The following is a 24111-nucleotide window of genomic DNA, read 5'->3' on the forward strand; positions in this document are numbered from 1 at the left end:
CAAGACTGATCAACAGTGTTGTGAGAAAAGGTTAAGCGGAGGTGCAGGCGACAGCTGTGCTCCTCTAATTATGAGCGGGCGGCGACAAAAGATGCACCTGCGTTTTGTCGGAAATCAGAAGAACCGGAGGGGAACCTGTGCAGAGCGACACCGGGCTAAACGTACACACTCCTACATAGACCTTTCTGCAGCTGAATGCACAAGCACACACAAAGCTTATGGAAATGATTTATGTTAACAATATGTATAATTCATCATTTCAATTAAATTACTTACTCCTTCATAATCATGTGCTGTTTGATGCGTGAAACTGCTTGAGCAGCTACAAGTATAAAGACAAAGCACTTATGGTTGAAACGGTTTGTTGAAACCGGTTGACGGCGCTTCTAAAACGCAAAAATGCAAAAAAGAATTGGTGCAGAGGACACCTACAAAGATGTCAAGAGGGTTTGTGGTGAGAAGAGCTGACGACTGTGTTGGGTTTCTGTAAACATGAGATAATACATCACTTCCTGCCTCTGTCCGTTGCACCTGCACCTGCTCCCCCTCTATGTGTTGTGCATGTGTGAACGGCAGAATACAGATAGACTCCTAGCCAATTCTCCAGATTCGACCCTTTACGGCATTCGTGTACTTATTAGCTAAATTCATCAAATTGGATTAAATACAGAAACTTCAACATACATAAATAGAAAGACAAAGTGTTAAAGCTGAACACCTACTCACAAGCCGCTGAGTGGCAGACAACTCGGTGGATCCAAAATAATCTAAGACACCTTCTATAACTGGCAACAGGAACAACCGATGCAAACGATGTTATTTCAGGTCATGTACACCCCATGATATGATCACATTTCAGTTTACTATCAACAAAACGATCAATGCACCTCATGCATTTATTACTTAGATGGTGCACTGGTATAGTTCACATAGCAATAACATTGATTACACAGACACTCACAATAAATACACTAAAGGGAACCACTGCAGACTGATTTACTGACCTGTCACTAAACAGCACCGGAGCTTTATAAACTATAGTTTGAGGCAAACGTTAAAGCTCTTTAAAAGTCCAAAAAGGGAAATAAATGTGTGAAGGATGATGCAGCTCCACTTCTGAGAGTTCTCCTCCATTAAACCTTTTTTCACTTTCACTCCTGAGTCTAAGATTTAATTCCTGAGACTTTCCAACACACTGACGCAAACAGACGGACATAAATGCTCAGAACTATAATTTAATTTCAACCGAGTACGTAAAAAACTCTATAGGAGAATAAGTCTGATAATTTCCCTCTTTAGATCCTAATGAAAGCATAATTATATTATTATGAAAGTCGAGTGCAGTGCATAAAACAAGTGCTGGAATTACACTCGGCTATAAAGAGAAAGACGATCATTTAAATTGTACTCTGATGCATCATGTTTTTTTGAGCGAGCAAAATAAATAAAAGGCTGTGTCTTAAAAAAAAAGATGCAGAAATCTTATTGAGATTCAACAGACAAACTCACTGATCCTGCACTGCGGTGAATAAACAAGCGGCTAAACTTTTTGAATTCATATTACATACGTCACAGTGGCTCCTCTACCCAGCTGGTCATACACTGCACAGAAGAAAATGAAAATCAGCTCGACTTAATCAGATCTGATTTCGAAGTTGTGACCAGTAATGTGTGAATTGCTGCCAAAACGGCGTTGCTTTTGGCTGGAGCGTCTTTGACTTATAATGATGAACATATAATGATTTTAAGGCCCAATTACAGTGGAGAGATGAACCATAAGCTGACCCCCCCGAGCAGAACAGGACCGACACAGCAGAACTAATACCACTATGCACTCAGTCAGCGTGAGACTGATGGTGGGTGATTAGGGAGAGGCGGGACAGAGAGGGAGCTGGCGTCTGAATAATATTTCCACCTATTTCTATTAGTTTTGTTAAGAAAGGTGAATCCTGACCTGGTCGCCATCAATACTTGATGACTGAGGTAGAAGGGAAATGGCAGGAAAGAGAGGTGGAGGAGGTGAAATGAGAAAATAGGAGAAAAGGAGGAGACAGAAAAGAGAAGCATGAAAAGGTGAGAATAAGGACGAGAGAGGGTTGGGAGTGGAGGCTTGTGTGCAGGGACTAATAGCAGACATAAAAGGAGGGATGAAGACAGAGACGTGGAAATTGATTAGAACTGTGGTAGGTTGAAAGGGAAGAAGTAAAATAAAGGGAAATGGGGCATTGAGTAAGAGGAGAGAGGAGTGTAAATCACAGCAGCAAAGCACAAAGGTGTTCATAATGTTGACGCAGTCGTTCATTGGATCTGTGTCAACATTGTCTTTCGTTGGATATGAAATAAAAATAAGGCGTATAGGCTGCACTTTAAACTTGGAAAATAAAAACAGAGGCATCAAGCTGGTGCCTGGCAGAATAAGGAGGACCCAACTAACCAAAACTAATCACTATGAGAATGTGACGATCAAATCAGGAAGTCAATTGTTGCGGTGACCTGATGAACCAAGTTGCTTTTTGTCAAAACGGTAACAGTTGCTGGATCCCATGTTGAAGCGTTAGCTATGTGCCGTAGCCACACACTGTGGAGTGGTGTTTTTATAGCACATTAGGGAACAAGCACAAGCAGCACTCAGCCTGCATGGTACTTTTGTGACCTTGAAATCAGATTTTTGTGTGTCCTTGTAGTATTTTGGTGCCACATGCGTGTACATGCGTGTACATGAGTGTACGGTGCTCAGGTGGAAGGAGAAAAAAAAGTGTCTGTGTGTGTGGGGGGGGGGGGGGCTGGACTCAACATATTCAGATTGGTCCGTCATGACTCACTGTTCTATTGTTCAAATGGTAGATGTCAGGGTGCAGCCGCTAACCCATCCTATGTGTCAATTCTTCATTTTCTGTAAAAAGTTGTATTTCATGTTTTTTTTTTATTAACTGATGTATAACTGATGTTGTGTGATTGGAAGCAGAGCAGAAAAAGCCACTGATGTGGTCATGTGATCCACTATATCCATACAACGTGATCAGTTCCGGGAGCTGTTGTCCGTTACTGTGAATGATTGGCTAAGTTGCTTCACACCAATGATGTAACATTCAGAGCCACACCCCCTGATCCATGGACCATCCTGTTTGTTCTGGATGATGCTGCCCCACCGGTATGAACCAAATTATCAGGCACGATATTAAAATACTTTAGAATAACTCCAAAAAAAGAGAAATTGTTACTTTCTTCTGTTTGTCCAAATCAATTGATTTTGATCACAACAGAAACTTAATTGAAGGTACAATTAGAAACTTTTACCTGAGCTTTCGACCACAACTCACTGTTGTTCAGTCGATACCTAACAAGCCTTTTAGGTCTGGACAACTGAAGAAACTCGGTCTACTGATTAACATCATTACATTTATATGTATTGTGGCAGGACAAGGAAAGGCAGAGACGCAGGTACTGCTTACTGTTGTTTAATCAGTAGTCAGGAAGAACAGGCACATGTTCCCCATACGGGAAGTATATATAGCTACAGACTTTACATTTCCCATCGACCCACTGGGTGAGAGGACACACCCATGAGTGCACGCCACACAGCCCCCCCCCGAACACCCAGAGGGAAAAATACAAAATGGGACAAAAGTCAGTACCTCTCAGGGGGTTTAACGAGGCGACCATAACGGCTACGCCGATCCCCGTCCGCAAACGCAGGGGTAAAACAAGCAGAAGGGACATCATTTACAACAGACACAGGATCAGGAGGCACAACTGGAGAAAACAACACAGGGGTCTTAGAAGGGGGGCGACCACGACGGGGAACCCGGGCCGGTAGCACCTCTTCGCCGGCCAACAGATGAGCTGGCTTAAGTCTGTCTAACGAAACACGCTCCCTGCGCCCGCCCATGTCCAGAATGAAACTTTTAGAACCCGCCTCTAACACCCTAAACGGGCCGTCATACGGGGGCTGGAGGGGAAACCGGTGAGCATCGTGACGCACGAAAACAAACCGAGCGGTCGCGAGATCCGTTGGCACGAAAGACCGAGGAGAAAAATGATGCACGGGCACCGGTGCACAAGCGGACTGTGACGCAGGACGCGGAAAGGGGGCCGAGCTGTGAGGCAGAAACTCCCCTGGGATGCGGAGCGGCTGACCGAGCACCAACTCTGCAGGCGAGGCATCCAGGTCAGCCTTAGGAGCCGAGCGCAACCCGAGCATCACCCACGGCAACCGATCCAACCAGTTTGCATCTGAGAGCGCAGCCCGCAATGACGCCTTAAGCGACCGGTGAAAACGTTCACACAAACCGTTAGCCTGGGGGTGGTAGGCAGTGGTACGGTGAACCTGTGTGCCCAAAGACTTTGCTAGCGCCGACCAGAGCTCCGAAATGAACTGCGGGCCTCTGTCAGAGGTGATATCAGACGGTGCACCAAAACGTGAGACCCAAGCTGAAAGAAAAGCGCGTGCCACGTCCGCAGATGTCGTGGAAGACAGAGGAACCGCCTCTGGCCACCTAGTGGTCCGATCTACCATGGTAAGGAGATGTGTAAAACCCTGGGAAGGGGGAAGAGGCCCCACAAGGTCGATATGCACATGATCAAAACGCCTGGCTGGAATCAAAAATGGCTCGAGGGGCGCCCTAGTGTGCTGGTGAACTTTAGCTCGCTGACACGCCACACATGTGGCCGCCCACTCCTTGACCTCTTTGCGAAGGCCAGGCCACACAAACTTCGAAGACACCAACTTCACCGACGCCCGGACACCCGGATGAGAAAGAGAGTGCACCATATCAAAGACCCGACGGCGCCAAGCAACCGGCACCACCGGGCGGGGGCGGCCCGTGGAGACGTCGCAAAGGAGGGCAGGCCCACCATTTTGCACAACTGCCTCCTCCAGCTTCAGACCGGTACTCGCAGCTCTCAGTGCAACGATACCCGGGTCCCCAGGTTGATCGGCAGCCAGAGCGGAAAAATCAACCCCAAGATGCACAGGGCACACCAACACCCGCGACAGGCAGTCTGCAACCGGGTTCGCTTTACCCGCCACATGTTGGATGTCCGTTGTGAATTCGGAGATCGCCGCTAGATGGCGCTGCTGGCGAGCAGACCATGGCTCTGTCACCTTTGCCATAGCAAACGTCAATGGTTTGTGGTCAACAAAGGCTGTGAAAGGGCGGCCTTCCAGCAGGAAACGGAAATGACGCGTAGCCAGGTACAACGCTAACAGTTCCCGGTCAAACACACTGTATTTTCGCTCACTGTCTCGCAAACCGCGGCTAAAAAATGCAAGGGGCTGCCACGCACCCGCAACCCGCTGTTCAACAACTGCACCAACAGCCACATCTGAAGCATCGGTCGTGAGGGCGATGGGCGCCCGAGACGCGGGGTGCGCCAGAAGCGCCGCGTTAGCCAGGGCAGCCTTAGCCCCCTCAAAAGCCTGGATCCTCACAGGGGTCCAATCAACCTGGTCCTTGGCTTTCTTAAGCTTCAAAGCACCATACAATGGTTGCAGGAGTTGGGCCGCACGCGGCAAGAAACGATTGTAAAAGTTTACCATGCCCAAAAACTCCTGTAGCGACCTGACCGAGACCGGACGGGGAAAATCCGCAACTGCATGCACCTTCGAGGGCAAAGGAACCGCACCCTGCGACGAAATGCGATGGCCCAAAAAGCCTATGACAGACAGCCCAAACTGGCACTTGGCTGTGTTGACAATGAGACCATGCCCATCAAGGCGCTGGAAAACCTGCCTAAGGTGCGACAAATGTTCATCAGCCGACGAGCTGGCCACCAAGATGTCGTCCAAATAGACGAAAACAAACGCGAGGTCACGTAGCACCGAGTCCATCAATCGCTGAAACGTCTGCGCTGCGCCTTTAAGGCCGAACGGCATCCGCAGGAACTCGAAAAGCCCAAACGGCGTAATGACAGCAGTCTTGGGCACGTCCTCTGCCCGCACAGGCACCTGATGATAACCTCGCACCAAATCGATTTTAGAAAAAATTGTCATGCCCGCCAGACGAATCGAAAAATCCTGAACATGCGGAATTGGGTAACGGTCATGGGCCGTAATGTTATTTAAACGGCGGAAGTCGCCGCACGGCCGCCAAGAACCATCCGCCTTGGGCACCATGTGGAGCGGTGAAGCCCACGGGCTGTTGGACCGCCTAACGATCCCCAAACGCTCCATGGTAGCAAACTCCTCCTTCGCGGTGGCTAACTTCACGGTGTCGAGGCGACGCGAACGTGCGAAAACGGGCGTACCCGCAGTGGGAATGAAATGTTCCACGCCGTGTTTAGTAACCGCGGCAGAAAATGCGGGCGTTGTCAGCGAAGGAAATTCCGCCAGTAAGCGCTGGAAGACATCCTTTGACGCCGCAAAATTAGCGTGTGTTAACGGCCCGGGTCCCCCTGACTGACACGGAAAAGACGCAAAAGACACAGCATCAATGAGCCTGCGATTAGTTACATCCACTAACAACCCATTAGTGCACAGAAAATCTGCTCCGATAATAGGAACCGTAATGGAGGCTACAACAAAATCACACAGAAATTTGCGTCCATTGAAACACACAGTCACAGACTTGGTACCAAACGTCTCTATAGCGGAGCCGTTTGCCGCTGTCAGACGCGGACCACTGCCACGGGCCGAGAGGTCCGTAGCTGCAGGAGGGAGAAGGCTCTTCTGCGAGCCGGAGTCCACCAAGAACTGATTACCTGATATGGAGTCATGAACGAACAGCAGCTCCTCTTGATCACCAGCGCCCACGGCTGCTACCGAGCGCCGGCTCTTCCGTTTCCCGTCGCCTGGAACGCGCACGGAGGAACGCAGCGGCGCGCCTTGCTGCCGAAGCGCTGATGGAAGAAACACAGCTGGCCGCGCTGTGTGCGGGTGGAGACTGCAGCCGTCACTGCCGGAACCTCGTTCTCCAACGTCGACTGCGAGGACTCCACGGCCACACTCTGCACGGAGACGTTCCTCGAAGTCAGCAGGATCCGGTCCGCCTCCTCAGCTAATCCACGGAAGTCGCCGGCCGCCAAACAGGAAGAGTTGGCGAGGGCTGCGCGCACCTGCAGCGGGAGCTGGCGCAGAAAGATGTGCGGGAACAGGAAACCCTCATCCTCGGAGCCCAGCAACGACAGCATCTCGTCCATCAGGTCCACTGCCGAACCATCAAAAAATACCTGGAGTCGTCTGCCGTTACTCCTCGCAGATGGAAGAGAGCCTCGATGTGCTGAAACCACGGCGCGGGGTCGTTCTGCCAAAACTCCGGGAGCTTAACGTGCTCCGCGGAGCTGTTCGATCCTGGAAGCTGCTGCGCCATGGTCGTCGTGGAGACACGGTCCACGGGAGCCGGGGAAGAAAAAACGTCTTCCCCCGATGAGGAAGGGACACTATCCTCCTTCACCTCGAACATGTTCAAAAAAACGGGGTCACCAATGTGGCAGGACAAGGAAAGGCAGAGACGCAGGTACTGCTTACTGTTGTTTAATCAGTAGTCAGGAAGAACAGGCACATGTTCCCCATACGGGAAGTATATATAGCTACAGACTTTACATTTCCCATCGACCCACTGGGTGAGAGGACACACCCATGAGTGCACGCCACAGTATCACCATTATTATTATTTATCCGGTGGCAATCGTGTCTTATTCAATACTTTCCCTTACAATACATCAATGCAGTGTGTATTTCCAAGGATATTCTATTTATTGAGGAAAAAACAAACCCACAACCCACATATATTACAGTGCAGGTTCAATATCTGGATGATACTGGTGACCACACATGGAAGCCGAGCAGAAGTTGGCTGTGCACAAACAGGAGATGTGGTGCTGGCTTTGCGCTGACCAACTGTGCTGCAGCGTGTCTGGCAGGGACACGGTCTACAATGAGCAGAGCTACCGTATAAATGGTCTCTAACCAGCTGGGTTGGCTAGCTGGCTTATCATGTCACAAAAAAGCAATTCCACGCCATGTGTGGCACTGAGCGGCTACACAAGTTTCCCATTTAAATCAGTTTGGACGGCTTTACACACAGTGTACAAACACAGGGATAGGTGTCTGAGCATGTGAATGGCATAATTAATGAATACACTTGGATGTGTTAACTATTCAGTGAGATAATTTCTTATGAAAGCTCCTAAAGGACATGAATGAAGCACTGAATCTTCAAGTTTCCCACACAGCACGGGCCAAGGTTTACTGGAAATGTGTTCAATGTCCATTCACAAGCAATCACTTGTGCCTCAGCTCTGTCTGGCAAGGTGGAAGAATCCCACCGAGTTCATTTGAGTGCTAATAAAGTCATCTTGAGAAAATGTGCGACTCCAAACTATCATGGAATTAAACTGAGACTGAGAAATGAACAGATTTATTTTTTCATTGAGACTGAATGGGTTTCTTCAGCATAACTACAACACCGGTGCTCACGATTGAACAAAATACTTCATCTTATGAGTCTGGAGAGAAAGAGGAAGAAAATGAGACGAGCAGAGCGCCTGCCACAGAGTGAGGGAGAGAGAGAGAGAGAGAGAAAGACACAGAGAACCTTAAAAGCAAAAATAATCTAGCACTTTAACATTTGCACATAAATGACACTCGAGCTGCAAGCATTATTTTAAGTACTTTCTGGGTGGTTGTATAAAAGTGAGTCAGAGTTGTGTCTCTGTGTGTTAGAAAAGCACACATCTCTCATTATTACCAATTTTCAGGGCTTGAACTACACCACTGACCCTCAAACTCTGTCCAGTGAGCTCTTTGTTTGCCCGGCGGGCCTCAGGCTCACCTCTAAATCCAACCTGAGCACCACTCAGCTGAAACACAGTCGTCTAATCTCCATGTTCGTCCACAACCAGATGGTTCTGCAAGCCCAAAGCAACCTCTGGACATTAGAGTGGACATTAATATTCATGACTACTTCTGACACTTGTTTAAATCATAGAGGAATACGTTTCGCCTCTTTAGCAGACAAGTGCGTACACTGCACATTTCATCCTTTATGGCAGAAGACAGAAAGAATGAGGTAAAATGTAATAAGAACTGAACGCATGATGTCCAAGGTATGAATTCAAAAAATTACCTTAGACTTTCTATGAAAATACCAGAGAAAGCGGGTGAATGTAGAGCCGTGTGCAGATATGAATGTGGAATCAAAAGGCCTTGAGAACATTATTTTATATCTAAGCCAGCACTTATAAATAAGAGTCCAATTTCTTATCCTTGACTTTCAAAGGAAACAAATCAACGACAAGAAAAGTGCATTGCATGCCCCAGCTACTCTGGCTCTAGCTGCTGCAGCAGCCAGCAGAGAGGCATCTGTAAAGCAGAAGGGGCCTCCTATCCAAATCCTGAGTTAATGTTTGTCATTAGTCTATATTAATCGGCTCTTCCTCAAAATCCTGACCCCGAGGTTTGTTTGCCACACAGCATAAGATGAGAACAAACTACCGAACATGATGTGCACTGTCAACCCCTCTGCAGTAGCTGTTTTTCTATTTGTCACTATTAGTGTGAAAACCAGATGGGCTCAGTCGCTCCAGTGAAAGTAGCCTCGACAGCAGGAGCGGAACCCGCGGAGTGATTGATGCAGACGTGCAGATGATGTGCTGATCACCTTGTGGGGTCTGTCAGCCGCAATATTGCTGCCAGTGTCCCAGACGACCAGCTGCCGGAGCAACGGCACCTACCGCCTCACGCTCATAGGGAACAATTAGGTGGTCACGTCGCACAGTGGCACACATAGACACACACACACACTTAGTTGTTATTTGCGATTTTACGACACACAATCCAGAGAACGAAAACATTTGCATGCGACTATTGTCATAATTTCGTCATCACATTTTTTATCCAATTTCCCTTCCTTTATGTACAGGCACTTTGAAGGGCAGGTGTCTGAGTGGAAAAGTAATATTCAGAACAAACACCTGCTCGTATCCACCAGGAAAACTACTTATCTCCTGCTCAGCAGTCGTCAGAGCTGCGCTACAGACTATTTGGCTGCCAAGTAAAGAGAATAAAGATTTACATTATTTCCCGACGGACGGTGTGTTTCTCTTCTGCGCTGCTCAATGAGCCTGAACCCTCGACATGCTCCTTCTGTGCTGCTAAAGATATCTTCACCATCTTGGTGTTATGTGAGCCAGGTCCACTGTTGTGAGGTTTCACACGGTGATGGACCTTTAACGTGGTCAGAACTGAAGGATTTGAGGGTGAAGAAAGAAAGTAAGAAAAGAGGTCATGGATTTTTGAGGTAAAAAGAGAAGTAAAAGAGGAGTTCTGCTTTTTTGAAAAGGATTTTGCTTTACCAGGTCCTTTTATTCCTCCGGAGTGACTCAATGGTTTTCATATGTAACTTTGTAAACATGCTGTGTTATAGGATCTGTAACTTAAATACACTTTAATTGGGTTACTACGGCACAAGGCTACTAATATAAGGCCATGCAGGGTTATTTTTAAAGGTATTTTATAAGATTGCAGGATCACTCAAGCTACAGATATACTGCACTTAAAGTAGATTCTACCTCTTTTCACCTATAGTATCAAACACAAAAATCTGATAGGTTTATTGGCTCAATAAAGATATTTAATGAGGTATTGACATTATGGAAGGAGCGTGTTTCCATTACATCATATGTGTGTGTGTTTATCACCGTAATGATAACTATTGAAATATTCATGATGTGACTCCAGTGATGGTGATGAAACCAGTGTACTGCCCCCCCCCCTCGCTTCAGAGTGACCATGACAAGAGCAACGTGACCTCCTCTCGAACACACGCACACACACCAGCTGCTGACTCCACTGATTTGCATACCTCCAGCATGAGACGGGCGACCTAATCAGGGAAATCCGCTGCATAGTGTTTGATTGGAATAAAAACACTCAGACTCTAGCAGCCAGGGACGACCACTGAGCTAAGACCATTGGTTTTAATCCTGATTCTTAGAAACCTCGCTGCTCTTCTGGTTCTCTAGCTGTGCAATGTAGGAATGGAGTCGTCTTTGATATGAAGACTAGAAGAAAAGACAAGCAGCGAGTCCTGATTACCCCAAATTGGAGTCATCAGGCTTTATTATCCCACGGTTTGTTGGACAAGTTTAAAACTAAGTAATTTATTGCACTTTACAAAACACAATATGAGATAGAAGATCATGTCATCAAGGACACATGATTTTCCCCTGGATGTATCCATCTTTTGATTTTGTTTATCAAAATCCCTTTTCTCTACCTGGAATAATGAACATCTTTCATGACTCATCCAACTCCACTACCTCTCCTGTTATATAAAATCTTTAAAACTAACATCAGGAGTGTAAATATATGATGGAGCTGATTTAATTGTCCAATTCCCTAACAACATTTCCAGAATCACTTCACGCACTCTCCAGTTCCAAAGGTTTCTCCTCCTCTTCTTTAACCGGTGGTGAGAGAACAAGATCTGCTGCTTCTTTTTAAGCTAAAAAAAAATCAAATTCTCTTTGATGTTCAGGTGAGAAATATGCCACAACACTTCAAAAATGTTGCATTTCCCACCTCATCAAGTCAAAGGTGGAACACTTCAAACCATTTCAGGATCTTAAACACATGTAACAGAATTGCAAAACCTATATATGGGCTAAATTACTTCACCATGTACAATGCCAAAATCTCAAATAGGTGTAACCCAAATACCTCAAAGCTGAATGTGGCCAGAGGAGCAACAACTTGAACTCAGAGGGGCCGGTTCAGAAATAGTTTGACCTCCAAACCCAATTTTGAGTAAAGCTGTTCTTTAAGATCGACTGTAAAAAAGAGGTGGTAAACACAAATGTCCTCAAGTAATATTGTTAAGTTAGTATTCAAGATACTTGTAGTTTACTTGAACATTTCGACGTATGCCTACCATAACTAACTAACAGTATAATCCCACTAATTTATGAGAAATCCAATGCTGTTGTTTATGAAAGTATTGCATGTATTTTTCCCAGTGGCATTTCAATTGCAATGTCATTTTCAATGTGGAATGTCATTTTTATATACAATCATATTTATATAGCGTTGTATTTTCTATTTGAGTAATTCCTCCTCTGCAGTTCAATTGAATACAACTGATTCTATGTCACTTCTCGTAACTTATTGATCATTGTAGCTTTAGGCATAGAGTTATTTTAATAAGTTGTCATATTAAACATTAAGAGGAATCTACAACTGAACTTACATGAGGGGATAGTGAAAAGAGATTGTAGTTCAGAGCTACCAGAGAATGACAGAACACTGAGGAAAATAATGTACTTGTCTTAGACTTAAAAATGTATAATTCAGAGTAGTGTCCGAACTAAACTCTTATCACAAACAGCAGCAGGAGAATTCCCGCTTACTTTGCCAATGTTGTTGATTCCCTTTTTATTTGGAGCTGAATTGGTTGATGCTGACTTTGCTCGATGCTCCTCAAACGAGGGGATGCTCGGGATGCAGAGGTTGCTAAACCACGAGGGTCACATAAAGGGCTGCTCAACTGACAGCACAATCTCATACAAATGATGAAAAAACGGAGTTTAAGCAAATGATGATTTTTGATGATAGACGGTTGTTGGAACATGGTTGGTCCGTTATTACTGTGACCTTGGCTAGACTTGAAAGACTCGAATGCCAAATGACAAACCTTTGTGATGGGAATTTTGTATTTAGACATGTTCAAATGTAACAGATTACATTTATATAGAAAGAAGTTTACTGAAAGATGTATTTCTGTGTTTAAGACTCATAGTCAGAGTTTAGGTCAAGTTAACACTATGCATAATACTCTTGAAGGGCCTTATAGACGTGGCCTTCTCAGTCTAGTGTGAACAAAAGGTTTCTCAACAGGGGCCAATTAAGTCTTCTGCAGCAGGGAGCTTCAAAGGCTAATAGGTGTGACCTGCAGAGACAGGAGATCTCTGAGAAACTCACAGGGTCTGGAACAAGATGCGTTTAGCATCTTGTTCAAACTTCAAAGAGACCGCCAGAGACCAATGTCTGGTTTTCCTGTAACGACATGGAGAGAAGCTGATTGGACAAATGTATTTTACTGTGGAGAGGAGGGATCTGATTGTATAAATGGAGTGTACTTTTGAGAGCTCATCGCCATTGCCCTCATATCTGTCACCGTGATGTTTGAGCTCTGTGCCATTGAGGTCAAGTCTGTTGTCGTGACTTGACCTTTGTAAACCGTCCGCAGACGGTTTGAATTAAACATCCAGAATTGATAATTGCTTGTTGTGTCATGATATGTAATAATGTCCCATTACATTTGGCTGTTGTTGGCAGTGACATCCACGTGAGCGACTCTGGCTCTCGGTGCTGAGGGTAGGTAATTGCGCCGGGGCAGTACGTTTGGAACTAAACCTTTATTATTTCAGTGGGCCTGATGTTCTGAGAATCCGGAGTGCTCACTGAGGTGGGCTAAAGAACCGACTGGGACAGGCAAGCAGTTTCATTCTGGTAAAGTATAATTCTTGTTTTTAGATCTTTTAAGGAAAAAGGTCCAAAGAAATTCACTCATTCAGGGAAGTGAGTTACAGACGTGTATATACTAAGGAGGTCTTAGAGACCGGTATAGGATTCACAATAAGCTTAATAGGTTAAGATTCTTTTCAAAAAAAGATCAAAATGTTAAACAGGGTTTAGCGAAAGAGTTTAATGCTAAATTACTTTAATATTGGGCGCTGCGGCATGCTCATAGTTATTGTAAACAAGCAGAAGAGTAGAATATAAATATATCATAGTATTATTATTTTGAAATGGAGGAAAAGCTGTGACAGAGAGACCTAGGCCAGGTCTGTATCGTCTCAGCATAGCTATCTGTTGAAAAATCTGATAAATTCCCATACATTTTATACCTGCATGTGTCTTGTTTAAGAGAAATGTGAAATGAAGTTTTCTCTAAGGCGATTTGATTCATGCAGAGTTTTAGAATTGTATTAGAGGAATTAAAATTAAAACTTAGTAATTACAAGAGGTGATTACAGTGGCAATATTATAACTGAAGGGGTTTTTCTCATTGTCTCTTAAAAAGTGTTTTGAAGGTGAAAGGTTACTATCAACGTTACACAAATGTTGATGATTTGATACAAGTAACATGCATGATTTGATGAGACTAATCTGAGAATTACAGCTGAAAAAGAAAAAGTGAGGAGTGAGTGAGAGAGGATTTCTTGGAATTCTCAACACTGGAATAAGGTGAGTATAATTTCAATCATATTTGGGATATATGTGTAAGTTTTAAAGGCTTATATCAAAAGGAAAAGATTCAGATCAATCTTAAAACGAATTTGAAAATAGACGTTTTTTAAGAAATAGGAAAATAATTGGCTTTAGAAATTAATTCTGAAACATTAGGGTCTTTTCCATATCAGTAGAACTTAAATTCCCAAAAGATTCGTATTCTACTGAATAAATCAGAGTTTAAATTGATAAACAACCATTACAGAGATGAATTTACCACAGATTTCTTCTCCTACAGTTCAAGATATGGTTCTGAAGTATGGTCATTATAGTGTTACACAGTTTGGCTTGTGGGTAAAAAACTATGATTTTCCAAACACAGGGAACATAACTTTAAATCAGTTGAAGCAACTTAAGATCAAATTGCTCATTGAACAAGAACGAAGCAAAGAAGCAACAAGAGGGAGAGATGTGGAGCTATTTGTGCCAGACTGGAGAGCATTTGAGTGTTGGTTGACTGAAGTCAACATAAGAGACAGTATACAGAAGGAAGTAACCGAAATAATCTCCAGGTATCAGTCTCTCCAAATAGGTTCTGATCTGGATACATTTCCACTGAGAGGGAGATCATGGAGACAGAGCAGCCATCAAGAGCAGACCATGATGGAGAGAGAGAAGTTCAACAAAACTTCATATAAGTAAGAACACAGCTGCAGACACCATGTGAATTAATGTTACACATAAAGCATATGGTTAACATTATTATAGTTAAATTAGAAATCAATAAAACTAATTGCTAAAAACACACAAATTAAATCTATTTTTAGGTTCAGGAACTAAAAGCACCAGTAAATATGTGTGAATAGTGTGATATTACTTTTAGAATGAATGTTATATAGCTCATAATGATAGAAAAACATATGCAAAGTTGTGATTAGATCCATTTTTATCATTGGGGTTTAATAATGTGGTTAGAGGCTAAATGCAAGACAAACATTTATCTCTGTTGTCACTTTACTGCTGGGTAAAATTTAGGGGGAAGATAGAATAGTATGCTAAATTTTAAAACAGCAGGGCAGTAGTGGAAGACAGAGTTGAATAACATCTGCATTTATTTAAACGAGAAAGGGGGATCTGACACAAGCGTATCAATGGATGATCCGAGACAAATTTCTCACCTCTAAATTAACATCCTCTTGCAAAGAGCAAGGGGAGAGATCAAATTAGAGCACAAATGGTATTTACTTAGATTTATCTAAACACTTGGTAAGACAAATTTAGTTTAAAAGGTTATATAGTAAGTAAATTAAGGATAAAATAAGTTTGGTTGCATTTACAATAGTAAATACGGTGTTGTCTCAGTAGTTTTTGATAGATACATTGGCTATAAGAAAAGAATATCTACATTTAATCAAATTAAAAGATTTTAAAAAGGAAGGTTTAAAGTTAATCGCAAACGATTTTCTTTCATGCTAAATCACATTGGGGTTTCTGAACACATTTCTGCATGAAAATGTATTTCTTTGATGTAATTGAATGACATTTTTAGTTTTGTTGTAAACATTATTGATTTTTCTGAGTTGATAACAGGTACTATCATGTTTGTGAAACGGACACATATATGATTTTGGTCTGATCAGAAGAGCAGACGCAATAGAAAAGAATATCTGAAATCTTCTTGTGGAATATGAGTAATCTTTTGTTTAAACAGAAAAACTTTTTCCTTTAGGGGAAAAGCAACAGATGCAAAGTTTCAAGCAAGTCTCAGAGCAATGGCAGCTTCTGAGAGAACAGAATAATGTGATATGTGTGATACTTTGAAATAAGACTTTACTAGTGTCATATGCTGTAACAATGATATTTGCTGGAGAAAATAACGTTCACTTTTCAACAGCTAGGAGGTTCAGCTATGATACAGGATTGTTTTGGATGATAGACATTACTATTTACAAATAGAAAGTTTTTAACTAGGAAACTCTTAACTTTATCAGTAGAGCAGATTTAAATGGTTAACAGCTGATTACTGTGAAACTGAAGTGTTTGATGACAGGTTTTCAGCATCACAGTGTGATAACGAATGACAGAGGGGTTTTACGACTCTGTTTGAAACAAAGGAAAACCGTCCCCATCATTACATGCATGAACCAAAGAGATGCAAATATGCTAGTGGCGAGAGTGTCAAGATTTACACTGATAGCTTGTTTGCATGGGGGTTCTGCATGTGATTTGGGCTGAAGAAGAAATTCATGAGATTGACTTCACACCATTGTCTTGCCTTGACTGTGTTACTGGTTGCAAACAGTATGCAGTCTGTAGAGGACATGGAAGGCATTTGAATGATTCTTAACACTGACATTTAATGTGGGTTACAGGAGCGGTTAGCAAGACTACATCGAACTAAATTTTTTTAGAATGCAGATTTGGGTTTATTAGTTTAGGAATTAAGTAGTCTTGATAGACTGTGTTTTGTTTGGTGGTCGATGGACTTTTTGATGTGGGATATGGATGATTTTGTTCAACCTGTGTATGTTTCTCATTAGGTTGGATTGACACATGACTGGAGTCAGTGTGTCAAGAGAGAGGAGTAACATATGCTGGATATAGATGAATTGGGTTATTGGGTGTACACAAGAAACACTCTAAATAATATTCAATAAAACTTTTTTAACAGAGTTATGTAATTTGAGTTACAAATAAAATAGAGACATCCAGATTCTACAAGATTGACATCCACCTCAAAACAAACGGTTTAATCATTTATAGAGAGGTTTAATAAAGATTAAGTTAAATAAAGTAGGTTAGGGAAATAAATAAATACTGTTTTGTTTTATGACATGATTTCTATGCAAGCAGAAGTGTTTCCCCAACATCTAAACAGGATTCTCCAGCGGTGAAACAGATACTGTTCGGAGAACTCATTCCATGATGGAAGATTTCAAAAGGATGTCCGCTGACAAGGGTAACATATTCATAAGTATAGCATTATGGATACTGGTGAGTATGAGTATCAACACAAGGCAACATCATGCCACATCCCGCCAGGGATGGGATAGTGGAGAGAGAAGGAAGTAAAAAACAAACATAACAAACACATTGAAAAACACATTGAAAAACAAACTGGTAGATATTGTTTTAAACTGTTTCCTGTACTCTTTAAAATCCACAGGCAGACGAGGAGATTCTATCTAAATCCATGGAGAGAGGACTGCGTGACCTGAAACCAGGAGACTGGATTGTGCTTAAGGACGTGCGGATGGAACGAGTGCAAGCCAAATGCCTCTCAACACAGATGACAGGAAGGTCGCAGAGGTCAACCTGGAGATGAGGGCCAACGCAGGAGGATTTCCAGAGCCAGGGGTGGATCTACAGGACGGGAAGTGCTTTGTGCCAGTGTGTGAGCTTCAGTCTGAAATTTTTAGGTGTTGCAAGGAGAGTCAACACATTTGAAGAGCTACACGCTGAACACAACCGCACCAACAGGAGATCAGCAACACATGATTATACGACTGAGAAGCATTCAAGGGAAAAGAGATGGTTTCCCTGCTCACGAATGCTTGGCAGGAACAACATCAAATTTCTGATCATCAAAGTCAGAGCATACAAGATGTCTCTGAAACAAGATGTTCTTCAACAAGGAGGTGTTCGACACACGATCAGGACGAAGTGTGGCACCAATACAGTGAACATTTTGATAATATGATGATCATCATGTTAATAATTGTAAAATACGTTATTGAAGTTTGTAGAAACTGATCATTTTCAATTGTGTAACTCTGTTGTATTGTTTTTGCACTAAGACTAGTGTTACTTCTTTAATTCACATATCCTGGAAAATTCCCAATCTAAATGATGAGATGTTATAAAGATGTTGATCCCAGATGGATAAAAAGGAAGGAATTGTGATGGGAATTTTGTATTTAGACATGTTCAAATGTAACAGATTACATTTATATAGAAAGAAGTTTACTGAAAGATGTATTTCTGTGTTTAAGACTCATAGTCAGAGTTTAGGTCAAGTTAACACTATGCATAATACTCTTGAAGGGCCTTATAGACGTGGCCTTCTCAGTCTAGTGTGAACAAAAGGTTTCTCAACAGGGGCCAATTAAGTCTTCTGCAGCAGGGAGCTTCAAAGGCTAATAGGTGTGACCTGCAGAGACAGGAGATCTCTGAGAAACTCACAGGGTCTGGAACAAGATGCGTTTAGCATCTTGTTCAAACTTCAAAGAGACCGCCAGAGACCAATGTCTGGTTTTCCTGTAACGACATGGAGAGAAGCTGATTGGACAAATGTATTTTACTGTGGAGAGGAGGGATCTGATTGTATAAATGGAGTGTACTTTTGAGAGCTCATCGCCATTGCCCTCATATCTGTCACCGTGATGTTTGAGCTCTGTGCCATTGAGGTCAAGTCTGTTGTCGTGACTTGACCTTTGTAAACCGTCCGCAGACGGTTTGAATTAAACATCCAGAATTGATAATTGCTTGTTGTGTCATGATATGTAATAATGTCCCATTACACCTTCTATTGAATTGAGGCTTTTTGAAGGAAATAAATATTTAAACCTCATTCACAAACTTGAGGTTAATTTCAAATGGAATAAAACATAAAATAATGTGCATAATTAGATATAATCCTGCAAGTTCCTCTTCCATGGTTCTCTGACTCTTTCCTTTTTCTGTCTGTGTTGGAGTTTTGTTACACACACACTTACTCCATTACGACCTGTTCCTACTCTGCTGACCCACTAAGGAGAAACACTGGCCTCCTCCATATAGAAAGTTCAATGACAAATGGAGATTTGAAAGCGTCGCACGACGACAGCCTCCATACCAGTGTTTCCTGTGCTAAAGTATAAATCAGGCAATGGGGGAGGCGGAGGATAGCGGAAGTGAGAGAGAGCACTCATTATGTGTTTAATCAGTGACGACTTTGCTTTTTAATATATATATATTTCAGTTTGCTGAATAAAACATCAGTCCCTCCTTGAGATCCACAGCCAGGGTGACCACAGAAGGTCACAAAGTGGCTTCACATTCTGCTGTTAATTTTATTATCATGACAAAGCACCGGCCCCTTAAGATGGGAGAAGGTTGGTTCCTCGTCTGGACAATGATAATTCTGACACTTTAACTGAGGGGTTAGGAGGCCAATTGGCAGATCCTGAGAGTCTATGAATCCCATAGAGTTTATTAATAACCCAACATTAATGTATGGGATTTAGAAAAAAGAACGTGTCCTATAAAATATGATCTGCTCACTTCATGAAAAACTAGATCTATAAGAGAGGTGAGGTGAAGGTGAACGCTGTGGGAAGCACCACCACAAGATAACTTAAGATCAAAACAACATTAGCTACCATTAGCTTCTAAGCCTTAAAAAATTTAAAAATATCGAGCTGCAGAGTTCAAACAGGTACTTGACCTTGAGCATTTGAGTGCAGCCACCAAGGGTCATATATGTATATTGCATTTCATAGGTGACTGCATGACCCCCTGGCAGTGAGGTAATTCAATACTACTGGAATAGTTCTGCATTTTTAAGTATTAAGCTAAATTCTGAACGGGCTTCAGACTACAGTCGTGGTCAAGGTCTGTTGTAAATTACTTTCCAAGTAAGTGTGAAAGGAGTAAAGGACAAAGATTTGAATATGAGGACACCATTTTATAATCCTACCCTCCGTGACAAACATGGAAATTCCCCTGAGCTTTAAAGTATTCTGCTCATCCAAATTAACACTCCTCATACACAAGCACAAAAGGAAGGGATGAATGGTGATTACATTTTAAGACAGTGCAGGGAAGCTGTGAATCGTGTGGACCAGTATTGAATCCATTGAGTATTTCAACCCTACACTTTAAGTATCTGTTAACTCCAAAACGTCATTCCTCACTTCATGGGGTCTTTGGTATTCACACAGTGGTATTATCACAGTCAGTCTTCCAAAGCAGTCTGGCCTGCCAGTCACTGCCGACAGAGATTTTTCACCAGCAGGGAGTCCTGGTCTGTCTTCCACTATGACAGACTGATGTCTCATTAGAAAGACGGCTGTGCTGAACCAGGGGACATTACAGAGATGGTAATGGGATGTCTTTTAATATGGGCTGTCCTTTAATAGTCATGCTGATCAAATTCATGCAGTTAGAAAGGCAGTTTCCCTGTGGACCAAATCCAATTATGGCAGCGAGCACAGCAGAATATACTTGTGGAGGCCAAGTGATTGATGAAGCGAAAGAAAGCTGACATGTAGTTTTGAAAATCTGAAGGTAGTTTATTTGTGTGTTATTCATATTTTCAACAGTTTTCTACAAATGGAGCGATAACCAAAAACGTGGAGGAAGAAAGCGCTGCATGTCTCAGGCTGATCCGACAGGTGCTCTTTAGTGAGGCTGGTAGAAGTACAGGAGACCCCTGGAGTCTTGGGTAGTGAATAATGCAGACGGCTGTGGTGAAATATAATTATTTGTTTATCGACCCGAGGCCTCATCAGGGGTTAAAAAAAAGATAGTATGAAAGTCACAAATGCAGCAATGCACAGCAGTAAAGCTATGGCGTATAAAATTTGAGATAAAAATATCAATTTATTTTCTGTAAATATTTTCTTATGTTTTTTGTGTAATTCAAAAGTGTCCTGGTTCATCAGACAACAAAACACAGACAAGTCAAATAATTCCACCTAGGGTCCTTGTATATTAAGTAAAGCGCTATGTCTCCCTTCAATACCCAGATAAGGCATTATGGTTGTTGACTAGTTTAATCCCAATAAAAACAATCATAATAATAATAATTGTCCCATCATATCAGTTTTTGGAACAGAATTAGGCCCTCAGACTTGGCATGAAATGATCCATGAAATGAAAATTAAATTACCCAGATTTAATCATGTGTGTCTGTGTTAAGGGCTCAATCATATGAATTAATAATTATAAACGACACTGTGTCTGGGAAAAAAACCACACACAATATCATATCATATTTGAACTTTTCTCTTCCTGTATAATGGTTCCCACTGTTTGATGACTCATCCTGCACTCAGGGCCATTTACTAATTTTAGTTCCAATGATAATGCTTCCTGCAGGTTTTAACTCCCTCCCTGTGACCTCTGCCAGTTACGACCGGCGCACCGGGACCTAATCTCTCTGATTCATCATTTCAATACACGGGCGTAGGTGTTGGTGTGAAGTCTGTTGTCATGACTTTACTTCTTGAGCTGCTGGCTACTGTGAACTCTGGCATGGGGGCGTGACCGTGACGCACACTCACCACTGTTTGCTCCTGTAAATCCATCACGCTCTCGTGTGCACCCTGAACGACAGGCAAGGCAGAGCCGACCTGCTGAGAAGTACATGCTTACGACTGGTGTTAGGCCGCCAAGGTTTTTTTGACGGTTTACTGGCCCAATGATTTAGAGGGATATTACCCTATTTGTCAGTTCAACTGTGACAGACAGGTCAAAGTGCCGTGAGAGACAGACAGAGAGCCATGAGAAGCCATTTTCAGACATGACATTGGCTACGGAGTTTACCCACAGTTTGTCTTTCGCACATGCACAACACAACGGGAGGTTCTCTGCACAGACACTTTCACAACAGCATCCATTCCTCTGCATTATTTGGGCGAAAGGTGGAGCAGCCGGGTGCAGCAGGCGGAGGCAGGAAGTAAAGGAATTGTCATCAGAGGATCACCTGCTGTGTCCTCACATCGAATTCCCCTGTCTTTCCAAAGACTTCACACTTTTCTTTTAGGACAAGATGGTGAGTATCTCTTTTACGTTTGTACGTCTTGTCTGCACAAGTTAAGTTACCAACTACCTTTAGATGTAAGCAGGTGTTAGTGGCCACCAGTAGATTTTATTGACATAACTTCAGTTGTGCACCTTAGCGTCACCCAGTGTTCTGGCCTTGAGGGTACACTGAGGCTAAAGGTAAATCTGACTGGCTAGTGGCTTGTAGGGAAGCACTATGAAATCCATGTGGCCACTGAGTAGTTCAGAATTAATAACCTCTATGCCTTTTTTAAACAAAACACTGGACCAGATGTATGTTCTACCGTAACTATTAATGCGTACCACCAGCTAGTCTCTTAGTCTCTTTTACCAGGCAGAGAGAGAGAGAGAGAGAGAGAGAGAGAGAGAGAGAGAGAGAGAGAGAGAGAGAGAGAGAGAGAGAGAGAGAGAGAGAGAGAGAGAGAGAGAGAGAGAGAGAGAGAGAGAGAGAGAGAGAGAGAGAGAGAGAGAGAGAGAGAGAGAGAGAGAGAGAGAGAGAGAGAGAGAGAGAGAGAGAGAGAGGCATTGGTGGAGGGGCTGAGCATTGATGTGAGAATGGCTTTACACAGAACCAACAGCAAAATACACTAACTTAGAATACGACCAGGGCAGTCTGCCAAACAACCCCTTCCTTTGCATTTAAGTCCATGTGCACAATCTGATATTTGCGAGTTCTCTCATCCGACACTTCATTACTGCAGTATTTGCCAATCAACATCTGACCAATGATTGGCCTCTTGGGCACAAGTCGGTGTAGGGGTGAAGAAACAGTGACTAAGGTGGATACAGGGAAGTAAAAATGAAGAGCACTGATAACATATAGACTTAGAAGAGAGGAGAGAAGCTCGGTCTCTCTCTAGAATTGGACTGAAGATTTAATTATTTTCCAGCGGCAGCCATTACCATTCATCGAACGCCTTTGTCTGCACTCTGCTTTCACCTCTGTTGACAGACTCAAGGGTCTGGCTGCTTCATTTTTTACTCTGGTTAAAATTAGGTTTTTGGAAAAACAACTTTTGTTAAAACAGCTTTGACAACCTATTTGATATTCAGCCTTATTTATTTCAGAACTATTTTTCTATTTCAGGTTGACTTTATATTTTACTTATACTACACAACTTACTTCCATATTGTGCATACTGATAAAGCTTGATGAGTTAAACAGCATTTTGCTATGCACTGTTTTTGTTTGTGTTGTGCGTGTGTTTAGCTGTTCCACTATGACGAAAACCTTCATGAAGCAAAGCAGCAACAAAGGAACACAGCATTAACAGTCAGGTGGAAATCCTTTGTCCCCCCCCTCAGAGGAGGACTGGGTTGACCAGGTGCACCCATGCAAACAAAACTTTGTTTACAAGGGTTTGTTTGGACAACGAATCTCCAAACACTGGCTGCCAGTGAGCCAAAGTGCTCCAAGCTAATGAGGTGAACACAGGAAATCAAATCTCCAGCGGAGCTTTGATTTGAATGCGACCAGAATGGAAACCGTTGAGGTATTTCATCATTTTCACAAACAAGTCGGATTTCATTCCCCCTCAGTCTCCCACAAAATAAACCCACATAGCTGCTAATGAGCATCCACGTACCAGGCCCTGTGTTGCTGCTGCTGGTGTGTGAGTGGGCTGCTGAACCCGGGCCTGCAGGCACACAGGTCAGTCGGGTGCATCAACTCACCTCCTTCTCTCCGCAGATATTGCTGATGATGGAGTTGGAGGCCGGACTGGCGGAGGGGCCGAGGACTGCCACCACCCCTTTGGACATGATCTGGCACACTGAGAGGAGCAGGAGGTGGAGGACGAGGGGTGGGAGGGGGACAGAGACAGGGAGAGACAAAGCAAGTCAATCGGTGCTAAAGAGGAAAGTAAAGTGCAGGATTTCTTCAAGAATCTGAGGCAAGGCATTTAAAAAAAAAAGGCCTTATCAGTCCGATGTTAATGGAATCACATGCTGACTATCTCAGCCTCTTAACAGATAGCAGCCTGAGCCAGCACTTCTATTGTCTCAGGGGAAGCTGATCCTACATGTGTTGGTGAAACGTCTACAAGGCCGAATGCATTTGTCCACACTTGAAATGCAAAGCGTGATGCACGTACAAAACAACCCCACACCGTCTGTCCCTGAGAGTTTAACAGTCTCTGGGAGGAACTCATAATCGTACCACAGACAAAAACAGA

The 24111-nt window shown here is 43.1% G+C and overlaps 1 protein-coding gene across 1 annotated transcript in view; it reads right to left on the minus strand.

Moving 5' to 3' along the window:
* grik4 (glutamate receptor, ionotropic, kainate 4) overlaps positions 1-24111 on the minus strand; it is a 154274-nt gene that overhangs the window by 96230 nt on the left and 33933 nt on the right. The window contains exon 3 of the mRNA XM_061073199.1: positions 23612-23709. Coding sequence (XP_060929182.1) covers positions 23612-23709 — 98 coding nt within the window. The remainder of the gene's footprint in view (positions 1-23611; positions 23710-24111) is intronic.

This window comes from Limanda limanda, chromosome 6 (assembly GCF_963576545.1).
Source record: "Limanda limanda chromosome 6, fLimLim1.1, whole genome shotgun sequence".
Lineage (NCBI taxonomy): Eukaryota > Metazoa > Chordata > Actinopteri > Pleuronectiformes > Pleuronectidae > Limanda > Limanda limanda.